The 16,859-nt window shown below is 38.0% G+C and overlaps 1 protein-coding gene across 2 annotated transcripts in view; it reads right to left on the bottom strand.

Moving 5' to 3' along the window:
• Positions 1-16,859, bottom strand: part of TFDP2 (transcription factor Dp-2) — a 45,245-nt gene that overhangs the window by 11,484 nt on the left and 16,902 nt on the right. For both annotated transcript variants that reach the window (XM_035133152.2, XM_035133158.2), the window contains 8 exons: positions 13,721-13,842; positions 9,738-9,785; positions 8,116-8,278; positions 6,385-6,528; positions 5,616-5,684; positions 4,881-5,032; positions 3,589-3,755; positions 197-302 (listed from right to left, as the gene is read on the bottom strand). In XM_035133152.2, the coding sequence (XP_034989043.1) occupies positions 197-302; positions 3,589-3,755; positions 4,881-5,032; positions 5,616-5,684; positions 6,385-6,528; positions 8,116-8,278; positions 9,738-9,785; positions 13,721-13,842 (971 nt within the window). The remainder of the gene's footprint in view (positions 1-196; positions 303-3,588; positions 3,756-4,880; positions 5,033-5,615; positions 5,685-6,384; positions 6,529-8,115; positions 8,279-9,737; positions 9,786-13,720; positions 13,843-16,859) is intronic.

The raw sequence follows: 16,859 nt of genomic DNA, 5'->3' as shown, positions 1-16,859 counted from the left end.
TTTAGAAATGTATATAGCAAAAGGTGATCAACAAAGATGTAACAAAAATCAGGGTGTCTTGACTTGAAGAGGATCAACCCAGTACCTGCTTGGGATAATTTAACAAGAAATAAAGGCTCATGGCTCGCTTTTCTTAGAAGGCAATTTTAGTTTCTTCATAACATAAAAACAAGTCATCCATTCAACATTTACTTACCTTGACTTAAAAAGAGCAGTATCCCCAGCTGTGGCTAAAGCAGAACCTGCTTGAGCTGAATTTAAAACTAGCCCCTGGTTCAAGCAATAAATTCCTGTAGACATATCTAAAAAAAAAGCATTTAGTCAATTACAAGCCACACATAAACATGCAACAAATGGTCAATACTTTTCCTGTACATAAACATACTTTTTTATTTTCTTGAGGCATGCCCATGCACCAAGCTACATGTCTGGAATCCTGAAAATTTCACCTTTAAGTCTATTCTGCAGTCATTGAACTGATTCCACCAAGCCTTTTGAAGTTGAAGGCATACATGTTTCTTCCCTAGCATTGTCTAATCCCTTTCTCATGTTGTGTGAGAGAGCTCAGGGACTTGCAATGGGAGCAGAGGCATACATGTCTATTTTCTGTAGAGTACTTGGTATGTTACCAGTATGAAACACATATACGCTTACAAGGGCAACTTGTATATAAAAAAAACAGTATTTGAGGGGGTAAAGTAATTAGCTATACGTTATATAAAAAGATAGTTGTTATCTTGTGGTCTATTTCTAGTAAGAATTGACACCAGCTTCTCTCTGTTATGGCCAAGTAGGAATGCCTGAATCTCGCAAACAGGAGTTTGATGATCTGAGTTTATTGCACACTTTCTCTTTTTTCTGGCTTTCTGTTCTGTTTCTCATGTTATCATATTAGTGGTGTGTCCCAGATGCTAGGCATTTTTTTGGGGGGGGGTATCTTTAAGCCTATCAAAAATATATGCAAGTTAGCTTTCTACACTGATAGTTCTTGCTACTCAGTGCATGGTAAAAACAAACTTCAACCTGGAAAGGCTGAATCATCCAGAGCATTTTAGAGAACGAAAATGCTGACTGATAAACTTTAAAATGCAACAGGCTGGGTGACTATATGAGTTAATGCCTCCCCTAATTCTCTAAGGAAAATCCCTTTAAATGTAAAATGACATCATAGATCCTGTGTAGCAAGTCTTTGAAGTGCCAGCACAATGGACTATTTGCATGGGTCTAGTGTACTTTGGCTGTTCCAACAAGAGGGCAAGTTAATCTTTCAGATACACTGATAAAAGGGTACCAGTGGTAAATTAGAGCTAGCATTATTTTTAGCTCAGGGAATTTTAAAGCAGAAGACAAGGCCCTCTACACACATACACTCAGACAAATGGAACTAAGAGATTATCTTAGCTTGTTCACTCACTAACCCTTTCTAGATAGTACAGTGAAGATAGGAGAAATACAATAGAGGCAAGTTCAACTATCCAACATTCAACATCTCAATGGTTTATTCAGCACCCATGAGGAAATATAAGTGCTCAATTGAAGTATTTATACCCTTGACTATAGATTCCAGATAATGAAATCATTGCAATATTACTGCTCTACTTATGGAATTTTGCCCTAAGCCAGGGGTGGCCAACTCCCAAGAGACTGCAATCTACTCACAGAGTTAAAAACTGGCAGTGATCTACCTCCTTTTTTGGGGTTCAGGTCAAAGTTTTTTTTAGGAAGGAGGAAGGCCCATTTTGGGGGGGGGGGGGGTTGGGTCAAAGTTGTTGAGTTTTATCAGGGAGGAGGTAAAATGTTGAGCTTTTTTTTAGGGGAGCCACAGTTGTTCAGCTTCTTTGGGGGGAGCCAGTGATCTACCACAGACGTCCATTGATCTACCAGTAGATCACAATCTACCTGTTGGACATGCCTGCTATAAGCAAACACTACAACATCCCATTTTTCCATGTTCAATTTGGTGCTTTAGTTTAAACAATACAATAGCTCATTGACTGTCAGAATAAAGTCGTCATTTGGGATACTGGAAATCCTGTTTAGGTGTGATCAAAGTTGGAAGCTTGCTTCTCTATGTTCAAAGATGCAAGACCTAGAGGCTCAGAACATCATCAAGAACAGGATATTATTACCGAATAACTTTGAATGCACACAACACCATTTTTTGTTATTAATGAGCCATAAGAATATGAATGCAAATGCTTATTTTAAACATTTTACTAACTTGCAGTCCTTGAAAGTAAGAACAGATTATGTTTAACAAAACTAGTAGAGGCTGTTCAGAAAGCAGTAAGAATCTCAAGAATCTCACTGCGATCCTCTCCCTGAAAATTTGTACAACACACATTTAAATCAGCTACTTTGTATGTACAGTATAGGCCTCTGATTTATGTAACTATGCAGATTAGACAGATCTCGCCACAACTTTACATTGCGTAATTATGTTATGATTAAGAGAACAGATAGGAATCCTTTGAAATAGCAGTTTGCATAGAGAATGATAAAAAACAATCCCCATATTGCTCCCAGTTCATAAGGACAATATGAAGGCCTAAAAAATATTGAAACTATCATTGAATACAAAGCCAAAACACATGATTTGCCATTTGCAGCTTTAAAATATGTTTTGTGTTACTCCAAAAAATTATGCATATGTTAGTGTAAAAAAGGTGGTTATATTCACTAAACAAGGAAAATTTCTCTAGGGACACAATGGGTTGGGATTCACCTAGCCAATCTCATCAGTGGAAGCCACTTGCACAATGGGGTTTTCTCCCACTCTCCTCCCAACAAGCTGCAAAATTCAGTTTAGGGGGGTTTCGAGGAAAACCCCAGAACAGCATGCAGGGGGAGGAGAGCAGTTTCCAAGAATAGCTCACACATTACTCCCTCTGTGCTCTACAGTCCTCCTTTCAAAGAAGGAAAGCCTGTCACTTTCAGGGTGATGAGCACCAGGCACCTTTTGGCAGCAACCTATTTTGTGTTTAAAGGAGGCTTGGTGACCACAATAATATTCCTTATTTGGTGTGCCTGCTCCCCTTAGCAAAGCAAATAGTCTGGGGCAGTGAAAATTGTAGTTCAATAATATCTTGAGGGCACCAGATTGGAGAAGGCTGGTTTAAAGTATAACATAATCTGCTCTACCTATGTCACAAATTGTTTAAAGTGGTTCTTTAACTTATCTATTTTGTGACAGTGTAGCAAGCCACTTCAAATATCATTCTACTAAGAGGGATTCTGTAGCCAGAATCATCCCCTTGACTGTCAATACATTTGCTAGATACATTTACTGAAACTGTGCAGCATACTTTTTCACAGGACACTCCCTTAGTTTTAAATAGCAGGGTGACAGCAGGAATTATTAATGGCACTACTTTGAACAGTACACCATTCAAGCACTTTGGTTTATTTACAAGTTCTGGAATCTCTAGTTGCAGATGACTACTTTTAAACCTTTATTTAGTTTGTACAATACTGCCAACTTTAATAAATCACTCAGTATTCCCATTCTCATGCAGTCTGACATTAGAAATTCTTCAGTATGGTGAGGATTTGCATTTAATCAGCAACATGCAAAAACCACAGCCTTACCTGTGACATAGCTTTCTAAAGCTTTAGGCACTAGTGATTTAGCAGCTCTTAGGTCTGCCGATGAGCATTTGCCTGTCTCTAGGCCAAGTGACATTCCCATTCGCTTTAATACTTCAGTGTCATCATGGATCTCAAAAGTGCTATCAAAATTAAAAAGGTATTCAAATCTGTAAGAGGGGGAAAAGGAGTGAGACTTCCTAGTACAGCTTAGATGCATTTTCTAAATTATATGTTAATAAATGCCCAAATACAATTACACTTGCAGGATTACTTCATGAGTCAAAGCTATATTTAAAACATAACTAGGTACAGAAAGTGCTTCTGATTGCATTTGGTCAACTGCCATCTCAGCAGGGTACAAGTTATTATATTTCCCCAATTAAAAACACTTTTTCCATGAGAGGCAATAGGAGTCCATAAACCTTTCTCCCTCATTAAACAGATTCAAAGTTGAGGGGAAATTTTGCTTAAGCCAAAATCTTTTCTTGTACTAAACCAAATGGATTTTAAAGGTCATCTACAGACTCCTCACTCAAATTCAGTGCCCCCCTTCCTGCCCACCAAATGCATTTTAAGTGTATTTCATCCCTACTTAGGTCCTTTAGCCTTATAAAATTGGTAAAAATAATTTATAGGACAGCTTATAATTGCTACTAGAGAAGCTGTTCCAGAAACAAGATCCCGTATTTTCCAGCGTATAAGACGACTGGGCATATAAGACTACCCCCAACTTTCCCAGTTAAAATAGAGTTTGGGATACACTCACTGTATAAGAAATATGACCCGGAGTATATGACGACCCCCGACTTTTGAGAAGATTTTCCTGGGTTAAAAAGTAGTCTTATACGCAGAAAAATACAGTATTTTGTTGTTAGCCAGCTTTATTATGAAAGTTTTTATAACACAAATAAAACCAGGCTTCAACAATTCTGCTTACCACAGTAAGTGTGGTGGTGCATTCTGGCCAGCATGACCAACAGCCAAAAACAAAATGAAAGGGGAAAATGTACTATTTTAAAAAAATTAAAAATCTTTATTTCAAAAAAAAAATCACAAATACCAATATACTGATAACATCATCTTAGCAGGTCAAATCCTATACAATGTCAAATGTGTTTCAACATAGAGGTCTTCCTCATCAGGCGGACAGAACATAAAAAACTCAACATGAATTGGGAGAGAAATGAGTACAATCGGGTGGCAAATTGATTTTTTTTAAATTTAGAAAAAAGTTTCTTAGGCTTACTACAAAGCACTCAACACTACAGCATGTACTTTCATATCACACTCACTTGTCAGGAGAGATACTGCAATCTATGACGGTGCTTTTGCTTGTGTTTATTACTAGAAAAGGTAGTTGTATGGTAGAATTCAAAGCTGGAGCACCCTGAGTCTGTTGTTCGTTTTGTTGATTTCTTTGTACCAAATTTTTGAAAGCAATTTGCTGTAGAAGGAAGTGAAAATTATCAAATTTTAAAACACATAACAAAATCTGTCCTAGATTATTGTGTCAGAAAATGAGAATTGTTTTAGTATTACAGTATATGTGAAGCATCGAGAAGCTTAAATTTTAGTATTACTGCAGATTTTGATAAACAAATGTAGGTTAAATCAGAAAATGTCACTGATGTTCTGCGATGCTAGACAGGGAATGACTTCTGTGTTCATACTGGTTTGTCACAGATTCCTTTGAACACTTATCTGCTGTATTAGGAGACAGGCTGCTTTTCAAAAGGCAAACTTATTTTAGTTTACAGGTACAGCTGAAGGAAACATTGAAGTATGCACTCTGCTAGTTTAAGAATGTCTGTCTGTCTATCTATCTATCTATCTATCTATCTATCTATCTATCTATCTATCTAAACAACATGCAATGCATTCAACAAAGTTTCACCCAGAGTAGACTGACTGAACCCAATGAACATGACTAAGTTAGGTTCATTAATTTCAACAGGCCTACTGTGTGTAAAAGTTAGCTGAACACCCCCCAATAGATTTAAGTGATATCAGACATTTGAAAAATATACCTGAAGTATAAGTTCTTGCAGCTGAGCTCTCTTCTGTTTTATACGTTCTATACGTCGTTGTTTCTCTATCTTAAATACGAATATGAAAAGAAAGATACAAAACAGTAGATAAATACACAGAAGTGTCTTTTCCTCTGGGCCAAGGTGAAACTGCTTCGTGACTGTTTTAGGGAACCTGAATTGCAGCATATAGGACATATATTGCAAAATCGTCAGATGCACTTCAGATGCCACCAGAACCTTTCATGTTGCATCAATCAAGTAAGGAAGTCAGCAGAGTTTAAGCTAAAAATGAGGCAATACTTTAACACGGGGCAGCTAACCAGCACACTGCATAGGAATTCTGATTGGGACTTAGGTATAAAAACTATTATATTTTGAAACAAAATAAAAAAATTCCTTCAGTAGCACCTTAAAGACCAACTAAGTTTTTATTTTGGTATGAGCTTTCGTGTGCATGCACACTTCATCAGATATTTTGAAGTTATTGTTTATTGTTTTGTTCCCTTTTAAAGCTGTCCTAAAATTAATATTCCAGGGCAGTTTACAGTATATTTCTTAAGACTAAGATTTCATTATACATCTATAAAAACAGTATGTAAAGATTAAGAAACTTCTACATTTTTTTGTTGGAGTGGGGCGCACACAGATAGCACTCATACTCATAATTTATATAGAACCATTCTACTTAAAGTAGAATTCATGTGTCTCCATTTTATACACAGAAAAGACTATGTTAGCCAATATAAATTTTCCACCCCTCACTCACCTCAAGGTTTTGACATTCTTGAGCCGAGTTTGTAGGAAGACCTATCCATTTGATTTCTTTTTTCTCCTTTGAAATAATGTTCATCGCCATCAATACATTGAGGGCATCATAAACTCTCCGCCTAATATTCTTCTGATCATAAACCTGTTTAAAATGCACTACTGTTAAATATATAATCAGCTCACTACAGGTATGAAAAATAGTATTAAATCATTTTGAAATGCATATAAAGGTTTCACTGCAGGCAGGAACACTATAACTAATATTTACGGAACAAGCTTGTAGAAAACCAAGACATATACAATATCAAACCAGTGGTAGTTCTCCTTCCCAATCACATACATATCTCATATTCTTCCACAGGAATGTGGAAAAGGCATATATAAAGTAATGTGAATATTGTCTCTTTAAGTATTTACATGCTCAGAAGTAACTGCATAATTGACAGAGTATACAAAATTTGTAAATTTCTCCCTACAACTACGTAGGAAAAATATCATGCAAAAAGTTGCCTTGATTATATCCAAAGCTTGAACAGGGGCCAAGAGAGGTCCAATTTATTACCCTAATTAGCTGTAAGAACAACATTTGCAAGTTTGATTACAGAATCATTACAGTACTGAATCTTTGAAAATGCCACGTTATAAGCATGTATTTTTTATTAAAAACATAAGGCAACATTTGAACAAACTGCAAGGGCAATAAAACATGTTTTAATCTATAGATTGCTAGACTAAACCATGAAAAACTGAGAAAGCTAACACATGTCAACTGATACTGGATATTAAAGCAGTTTAAATACATCCAAGCTCTGTGACTGCTGCATTCTTCCCCTTTCTATATCTGCCTCTTGCTCATACTTTTCTAATTTGGGCTCAGAGGAAGCAGTGCTGGCAGCAGAAGCTTCCAAAGGGTGGTTGCATCTCCCGCCGCCTCACTGCCACCTGCATCATCACTCCCCATACAATCATGCCCCCCCCCCGTTCACAGGTGGTGCAGAGCTGCAGCCACTCTGCTCCTTGAACCTGGCAGGGCAATCATGGACGGTGAGGGGAGCACTCCTCTACTTGCCCTTAGACCACGAGATTTCACAATCACAATTTCCCAATGGTAAGATTACACAATAGCAGCATGCAAAAAAGGTTTTATAGTGCTGAAAAGTGATCTACCCATTTCAGTCCTTCATTGAAGGTGCTGCCAATAACTTAAAAAGGTGTAGGCAGGCAACATCGGGCCCTCTCTCATTTCCCACTACTTCATCTCAGGAAAAACATCAATCTTATAGCTAACTGAGGCAGCTGAGTGCCTATAAGTTTAAAGCTAAAATAGGACTGCTCAAAAATAAGGGAATGGTTTCCATATACTTCGAAGAGTCGCAAGATCTGCAAAAGTATACAAATTTGTAAATTCATGGGGCAGGTGGGGGAGAGAGCGAGCAGGGATTTAAAAGCTGAAAATGGGCTAACAAGCACATGTGAGGTCCCAGGGCTTACAGAATGTTGACAGCAATTGAGAGACAGACAGACAGACAGACAGACAGACAGACAGACAGACAGACAGACAGACAGACAGACAGTGTTTCAGCAAAAGGAGGACAGGGAAAAAAATTGAGGGTGGGGTGAAAAGAGCATTGGTCTCCTCAAGCCCTTAATAGTTTACACATAATATTTTAATAGAGGAACATGTTGGTTGCAAAATATTAGATGTGTATGAATGTTACTTTCTACTTACTGAATCTGTAGCTAAGTGGCCATTAGAGTTTGTAAAATCCGATACCAGCTCATCTGCAACTTCATTATAAGATGTTGTACCTTTATGCTGGACCTTTTCACATACTTTCATTGAAAAATGTCTCAAACCCTTTCCATTTTTATCTCCTTTTCTGCTTCTTTTACTGCGATGAAGAAAATAATAATCAAATCTTAAGTTTGACAACAAAGACCAATCACAGATTTTTCATGCTAAGCACTGTCTGTTTTCTGGAAGGTGCAGTATCTGAAAAAAAATGTTTATTTGGGAGAATATGATAAATTATTTATAATGCTAGAATCAGCCATGCAATTTTAATTTCATTCTCTTTCTTGCAAGATACTGCTTTGTGCTTATGTTATGAATGTGTTCTTTGCAAAGATTATACAGTACATTAAACCATCTAGCTAGTTTACTAGAATTTTGGAAGTGCAGAAGAACCTACTCTGAAATGTAATCATTTTCAAACCAAAAAACAAGCAGCAAATCAAATAATTTGCTCCAATGCATTTCAAGCTCATAATGTTTTTCTTCTGGGGATATGATTCTATATTTTTTGCTAATTCTAAAATGGTATACTTGCTTACAACTCACATATAATAGAATCAAATGGTATATTTGCCATTTTTTTACTTGCAGTGGCAAATAAAACTTTGTGGGGTCAGATCAAAAGTACATTTAGTTCAGTACTTTGCTCCCCCTAGTAAGTAGCTAGACTGTGAAGCCCACAGGCAGGGCATGAGGTCAGTAGCCTACCACTACTGTCCAGCCCCCCAGCAGCCAGTATTCAGTGCAATACTGCCCTTGCATATGAAGTTTGCATATACAGTAGTACCTCTACTTACGAATGTTTCTACTTACGAATGGAGCTCCGTCCGCCATCTTGGATGCAGTTTAGATAGGATTTTTTCTACTTACGAATTTTTAGATAGGGTTGCTTCTACTTACGAATTTTTTCTCTCAATGCATTCCTATGGGATTCAACTTACAATTTTTTTCGTCTTACGAATGTGCGTTCGGAACGCATTAAATTCGCAAGTAGAGGTACCACTGTAGTCACATAGGCTCAGGCAGAGGTTTGGTAGACTTGCTGGTAGAGATGGTGGGAACTGAACCTGGGACCTTTTGACATGAAAAGCTCTACTATGACTAACATATATTTTTTACCGTCACTAACTTCACTTTCGCTTTCTATATACAAGTAGTAAAATTCAGTTGCTATAAAATCTTACAAGTGTAGCCCTGTAGTGATTGATAAGGTGCTGCAGTAAATTTACCAGAATTGTGCCTGCAGAAAAGCACATGGCGATTTAACTAGATTTTTCTTACCAGAAGTCAATAATAGATCTTTTCACCTCCACAAAACTGCATTTCCAAATATTTTCCAAGTTATATAAAGAACCGGACAGTTATTAGTTCGAGTCAGACAATCTATTAGAATTGGTGTGCAAGTACAACAAAGGACAATATTATTTGTTCTATTACAGTAAACTTAACTATTTCAGGGAAATGGAAAGACACCAACAATTAAAAATGAAATATTGCTAACAAGTTCAAAGGTCAGCATATTTTATCTAGAGTCAGGATGCAGCAGTGATACAAACCTTTCCGAAAAATCTGATTCCATTAAGTCTCGAGTTCGTTTTCTATCCCTGTAAACATTAAAAAACAGCACATATCAAAATATGGATTTTAGGCTGTACTAATGTTTTGCAGCACACATTATACCTATTTTTAATATTTTAAGTACTTGCTGTATTCATTATTAAAGCTAGTCAAATGTATTGGTCATAATTTGTAATAGCTGTTATTGCCCCTAGGGGAATGCAACTTGACTAAACTTAAATCCAATTAAAACATAAATAAATTGGAATTTATTTGTACATTGATTGTTTCAAATTATTCAATGTATACCACTAAGTGATTCCTTGGTTAAACAGTTATTTTATTTAGATGAATTTATAGAAATAAAACCAATGGGTGAGATTCAGTTGTAAGAGTTTTGCTGGGACAAGAAATGTTGTTTCTGTTCAACTTCATTCCCTCATCACACTCCTGAGATTTAGCTGAGGAACCTGAAACCTTCCCTCATCACACTCCTGAGCTTTAGCTGAGGAACCTGAAACCTTGCTGGGGAATGGGGGCTGATCAGCAGGCCTTCCTGGACATACTAAATGAGCATCTTATTAGAAAAATGGGCAATAACTTCTCCGTAGGGAAGAAGGCCAATGGAATGGAAATTTTGTTAGTCCCAAGAGTTCTTAAGAAAGGAACCCTGGTAGAAGAACTGGATGATGCAACAGCTTGATAATTGTTTTTGCTGCCTTTTGTAGTGCCTGGAGTAGCTCTAGAACTGCTCTTGCCCTTTTCTGACTTTTGCAGAACTCTTGTAGGGACCTGGACAGGAACAAATTGGCCACATCAGTTCTCAATTAAACTGGTCATAAGACTCTCTGCCCTAGTTCTCTCTTAAAGCAGATTTTTAAGAGGATATGTGATTACATTCACATTGTTATACGCTCATATAAAAGTTTGTGTTTCTTATTTTGTTTGTTGCATTCTAATAATAATAATAATAATAATAATAATAATAATAATAATAATTTATTATTTATATCCTGCCCATCTGTCTGGGTTTCCCTAGCCACTCTGGGCGGCTTCCAACAGAAAAATAAAACACAATAATCTATTAAACATTAAAAGCCTCCCTGAACAGGGCTGCCTTCAGATGTCTTCTAAAAGTCTGGTAGTTGTTTTCCTCTTTGACATCTGTTGGGAGGGCGTTCCACAGGGCAGGTGCCACCACCGAGAAGGCCCTCTGCCTAGTTCCCTGCAACTTGGCTTCTCGCAACGAGGGAACCGCCAGAAGGCCCTCGGTGCTGGACCTCAGTGTCCAGGCAGAATGATGGAGGTGGAGACGCTCCTTCAGGTATACTGGACCGAGGCCATTTAGGGCTTTAAAGGTCAGCACCAACACTTTGAATTGTGCTCGGAAACGCACTGGAAGCAATTTTAGATCTTTCAAGACCGGTGTTATGTGGTCTTGGCGGCCGCTCCCAGTCACCAGTCTAGCTCCCGCATTCTGGATTAGTTGTAGTTTCCGAGTCACCTTCAAGGGTAGCCCCACATAGAGCGCATTGCAGTAGTCCAAGCGGGAGATAACTAGAGCATGCACCACTCTTGCTAGACAGTCTGCAGGCAGGTAGGGTCTCAGCCTGCGTACCAGATGGAGTATTATATGTAGTAGTTCCTCAATATTTTTTTAAAAAAGAGATGAAACAACCAGGTCCTCAGTCCATGCAATGAACTGTGAAAGTGGTTGATCCTCAAACAAAATTGAGAACCAGGAAAAGCCTGAGTGGTGAAGATGGCACCATTTTCCTCTGCTGGTTGCCTGCTCAAGACCTGGGCAGACTGCACCACATTAGCAGCTGTTTCTCCTGCTGCTTTTCCTGCTTTCATCTTTGCAGTGCCTATATAACTAAGGTGGGTCTTGGCAGTGCTTCTCCTCCCAACATGCTTTCCTTGTCCTGCCCCTAGAGCAAGGGAGTTATTCAAACAAGCAGCCACATGCACTCTGCTTGCTTATCCTCCACAACCAGCCCAAAGGAAGAAGTTCATATGTACAGCAGCAGCAGCAGGAGACTGGTTCCAACTATCAGAAACCATCCCACATCTTTGACTGGAGGGTGCTGTGGCTAAATGGGTGTTAGGTAGTTTGCCTGTTCTGGATGAGGCAGTTGGACCTTTGGATGACAGTAGAGTTAAAGGTGTATTGAAGTAGGATAAGGAGATTGTGGAGAGGACAAATAAATTATCTGCATCTATCTTCACAGTGGAAGATATAGGGCAGATCCCTGTGCTGAAAATAACTTTCACAGTCTAAGGAACTGCAGCAAATAGTGGAGACAAAAGACAAAGTTTGAGGTATTATTGACAAAAAATTTAAAAATGATAGGTTGCCAGGTCTGGATGGCTGCCACCCAAGAGTTCTTAAAGAACTCAAATGTGAAATTGCTGATCCGCTAACAAAAAGCCAGAGAAAAGCATTGTCAAAGACAAAATTACCAAGCATAGTGGAACAAGTGGGGCTTCTATAAGGGTAAGTCCTGTCTCTCTAACCTGTAATTTTTTTAAAAGAGTGTCAACAGGCATATGATAGAGGTGATCCAGCTGGCATATATTTTAACTTTCAAAAAGCTTTTGATGCAAGATCACACCAAGGACTGCTGAATAAGCTTTAGCAGTCATGGAATAAGAGAAGTCCTCTGGTTAGGAAACAGGAAACAAAGTAGGAATAAATAGACACTTTTCACAATGAAAGGATGTAGAAAGTGGAGTCCCTCAAAGATCAATATTGGGACATGCCCTTTGTAACTTGTTCATGAATCATTTAGTTAGGGGTACGCAGTGAGGCAGCCAAGTTTGCTCATGATATGAAATTGTTCCGGGTAGCAATAACAAAAAGGAGCTGTGAAGGATCTCTCCAAACTGAGTTGAATGGGCAATAAAATGGCAAATCCAATTCAATGTATGCAAGTGTAAAGTGATGCATGTAGGGGCAAAAATAATATCAATTTCACATATATGCTCATAGGGTCTGAGGTGGCAGTGACTGACCAGGAGTGAGACCTTTGGGTTGTAGTGGATAGCTTTCTAAAGTTGTTTACTCTGCTTCTTAGCTAGGTGGGAGAAGTGAAGCTGAAAGATAATGAGTGCCCTAAAGGATAGAGGGTTGTGTATGTTTGTTTTTTAAAAAAATATTCCTGTATGCCATACCTGCAAGTTAAAGAGATCTTGGATAACTTAGGCAAACAAAAGCAGATGATGTTACAGCAACCATATCTCTAATAACCAAAAATTACGGTAAGACTATCTCTAGCACCATATGGATCTTACAAGCTTCTAGAAAGAGTGAGAATAGCTAAAGCAACTCAGCAAAATTCACAATAAACCAAGTCCAGCTGCTAAATTCAAAGTGTTCAACCCTTCCAATTTCTTTATATATTATTATCAGCATGAAATCAAGATATTCTAATGAACACTGAATAATTAAAATGTTTTTAAAAGCACAGCTTCAAAACCGTTCGGAATAGCTGCATAGTAAGGCCCAAAGTACCTCTTAACTTCTTGATGCAGAGCAAAGATCTATGTAACAGCATCCCATTTTGTTGCTCACCAATGGAACTTACACTGGCAAACTAGATTTTAATAGAATAGTCTTGAGTCAGAAAATCCATCACTGGGCCTCTTCATTTTGCCTTCCTCTCTTCTCTGTTCACCACCCTCTTCATCAGGTATCCTTTTCTCAGCCCTACTTTCAGATTGGCATACTTCTCTAATATGCAAGTGTGATGCTATACATCCAACAGAAATTTAAGGAAGGAGTAAGGACTTGTTGTAATTGCGCAAATAGTCTCCATTATTTCTATCATCCCATATATAAATTAGGTAACTTAATGAACCTTGACCAAAGTCAAGTGGCTACATGTTTGCATACAAAAGTCAAAAGGTGCATTAAGTAGAATTCCTAACTTATGAAGAAAACATGGAACTCAGAATGCACATGCAAGAACAGATTATTTACCCTGGAACCCAGCCAGTGGCTTCAGTTATATGCATCTGTGTGACCATGGCTGAGGCTGTGGTGTAGGGACTTCCAATGAGAACACTTCCCGAATTGGTCAGTCTTTGTGGTGTGCTTATAATCTATGGAAATTAGACAAAGAACAAATTAAACTCTGCAAAGTAAACCTGAACACAGAAACAGTAAAATACATCTTATATGGAGCTTAAACCAGAATATCACTATCTATCCTCAAAAATACACAAGGAAAGTGTACATGTGAAACTGCCCCAATTTTCAGAATTGGGATTGTGCTAAGGGATTAATGATGTTGGGATAAACTGTTAATATTTAGAATCAGAGTTGGAAGGGATCTAAAAAATCATGCTGCAGGAATAAAGCCTCACCAAGGCAGTCTATTCCACTGTCAAACAGAACATACCACCAAGAGGTTACTCCTAATTTTCAGCCTAAATCCTTTTGATACAATTGATTTGGGTAAATCCCTCTGTAAAACAAATTACAATATCATGCATGTGTGAGTCATTCAAATATTTGAAGATGGTCATTGTATCGCCTTTCAGTTACTTTCTCACAGGACATGGTCTCCAGCTCTTTCACTCTTGTCACTCTCCTCTGGACATGTTCCAGTTTGTCATTATCCTTCTTAAACTGACATGTCAAGAATACAGAGTGGTACCATTACTACCAATGATCTGGACGCTATATGTCTGTTGATGAAACCTGGAATTGCATTAGTCCTGTTAGCTGCTGCACTGCACTGCTGACTTATTTCATAGTTTAAACAGGAAGTCTACATTTGCCATGCATCTCTATTGCATATCAAATGCTCTATAAACACAGCATGAATTTTCAGTGCTGGCTACACCCTTAAGAAACTTTTGCAACAAGGTCATCGTGATGTCAGCCAGATGCTGTCCTATTGAGAGGTCACCTTCTCTTTGTTGAACTGCCAATCAAAACACACACAAATGCCTGATAGTAGAAGATGCTTTCTGTCCTATTGACTTGGGAAAGTGAATTCTTCTTAACCATAACATGGGTTGTAACAATATCTTTCTACTTCCCAAGAGTAAATGTTACAATAAATGTTGCCAAGATTATAATAAAAATAATAAGAATGCAGTTCTTATTCACTTTACAGTGAATTAAAAATATATTTAAAAATTTTGTTAGTAGAAGAGTGCTTTACTTGAGTAGAAGGAATAATTTAGCAAGATCGAATGTGGAGGTAGTGGGGCAGAATCCTACCATCAGGGCCTAACCCCAACACATGTTCAATTCAAAATCTGTACAGAGTTCAGGTCCTCCATACCTGGCCTGAAATAGCTAAGCAGGGTTAGGTAAGACAGGAAGATAACAATTCACTTCCTTGCCATTTTTCTTAAAGGTTAAAACACAAAATTGTGAAATAACCTGATTTTTCTTTGTGAGCCTGTTCAAACAATGGTTGCCTCCTGGAGGCAAAGTATTGTCTAAACAAGCCAAATTTGAGAATGTAGAGTTCTTTCACATGAGTGGCATTCACAGCATTTATGGGGGGTGGGGTGAAATATGTATACTGATGGTTTAAGATAAGATTAGATCATTCTGTAAGCCAACATATTTTCAACAGAGAAAAACAAAGAATATAAAACCCCAAACTTAACAGAATTAGGCATGCATATAAACTTATGCTAAACTACAAGTAACCATATGAAGCCTGGCTGCATAAAAGTTTTTGTGGGAGCAGAGTTCAGCCGCAATCTTGAAAAATGAAAAATAAACAATATTCAGCGATATGTCAATAGGTCTCATCTGAGTATCATCCACTTAGTTATTTACTTTGACATAGGCCTGTACAAACTAAAAGCTCTTCAGTTTGAGACAGTTAAGGCTTAACAAATTCACTAACGCACAAAACAGTATGAAACTTATATGGTGCCCATCTTAACTTCCATGCCAGGAAGGTAGTAAATATATCCTAGTCTAATGTTGTAATAATAACAGAAGGCAATTTTTTAAAGCAGCAAAACTCAAGCCTTCATCAGATTACACTTGAGTTTTGTTAGTTTGGCAGATCCTCCATGCCAAATGTCATTCTAATAGGGAGTACGTCCTTGTGATTTTAAGATGGCTAAACTTTTCAAGCTGAAACACAACATGCTTCAACTATGAAGCCACTTCTGCAGCTGTACAATACCATGCAGAGTTGCAAATGTAAACACCCTGGTCTTACAGACACACATCTATGAATAGTTCAGAAATGAATGTATTAACACAGTGTTTCCCAACCAGTGTGCCTCCAGATGTTTTGAGACTACAACTCCCATCATTCCTGACCACTGGTCTTGCTAGCTAGGGCTGATGGGAGTTGTAGTCCCAAAACATCTGGAGGCACACTGGTTGGGAAACACTGTTTAACACACCCTTACATTGGTACTATACAGCTGTTGTCACAAATCATGCCCCTTTAAAACATGGCTCAGAACTGCTAATAATATTTTAACAAAAATTTCTAGTGTTCATGCCTGCAAACAGCACACAAAGCTTTCCCGTTTCAACACTAAATATTACTGATTGAAATATTAAGTATTTGGTATGACAGTACTAACTATACCATCACTACAGTCTCTGTCAAGCCATAGACTAAGAACACTACATTTTGCATTTTATTTGAATACAATAGTGGTTAGTTTCTAGTTGCGGTATCTTTTAATTCTACTCTACTGCCATCTACTGTAATTTTTTTTAAATGCAGACTATAGGGTGCATTGCTTGAAAGGGCTCACCCAAAAACCAGAACCAAAGTAGACAAAACCATTTTGAACTTCACCCTCTGTTTGAGCCAGGCAATGTCTGCTAACTATAAAACCAACTTCATAAGTGCAGTGCAGATGTAACACCCCCAATCTTCTAACTGTGCTCGGAAGATCGGAAGCATGCCACTTACAAGCTCTCTCTTTCTCCCATGCTGGGCTATGATCATTTTAAATGAAAATAAGCATGAGGAGAAGTATACAAGGCGTCTGTAACTCAATGAAACATACTATTGGTGCCCAAAGAGGGTAGAAACACCCCTTACAACACATTTTGCTGCAGGCCTAAAAAATGATTGCACTAGGGAGAAGAGGAGGATGACTGAGATAAAAGAGAGGCA

Source organism: Zootoca vivipara, chromosome 5, assembly GCF_963506605.1.
Source record: "Zootoca vivipara chromosome 5, rZooViv1.1, whole genome shotgun sequence".
Taxonomy (NCBI): Eukaryota; Metazoa; Chordata; class Lepidosauria; order Squamata; family Lacertidae; genus Zootoca; species Zootoca vivipara.
This window is presented reverse-complemented; position numbering and strand designations above follow the sequence as displayed.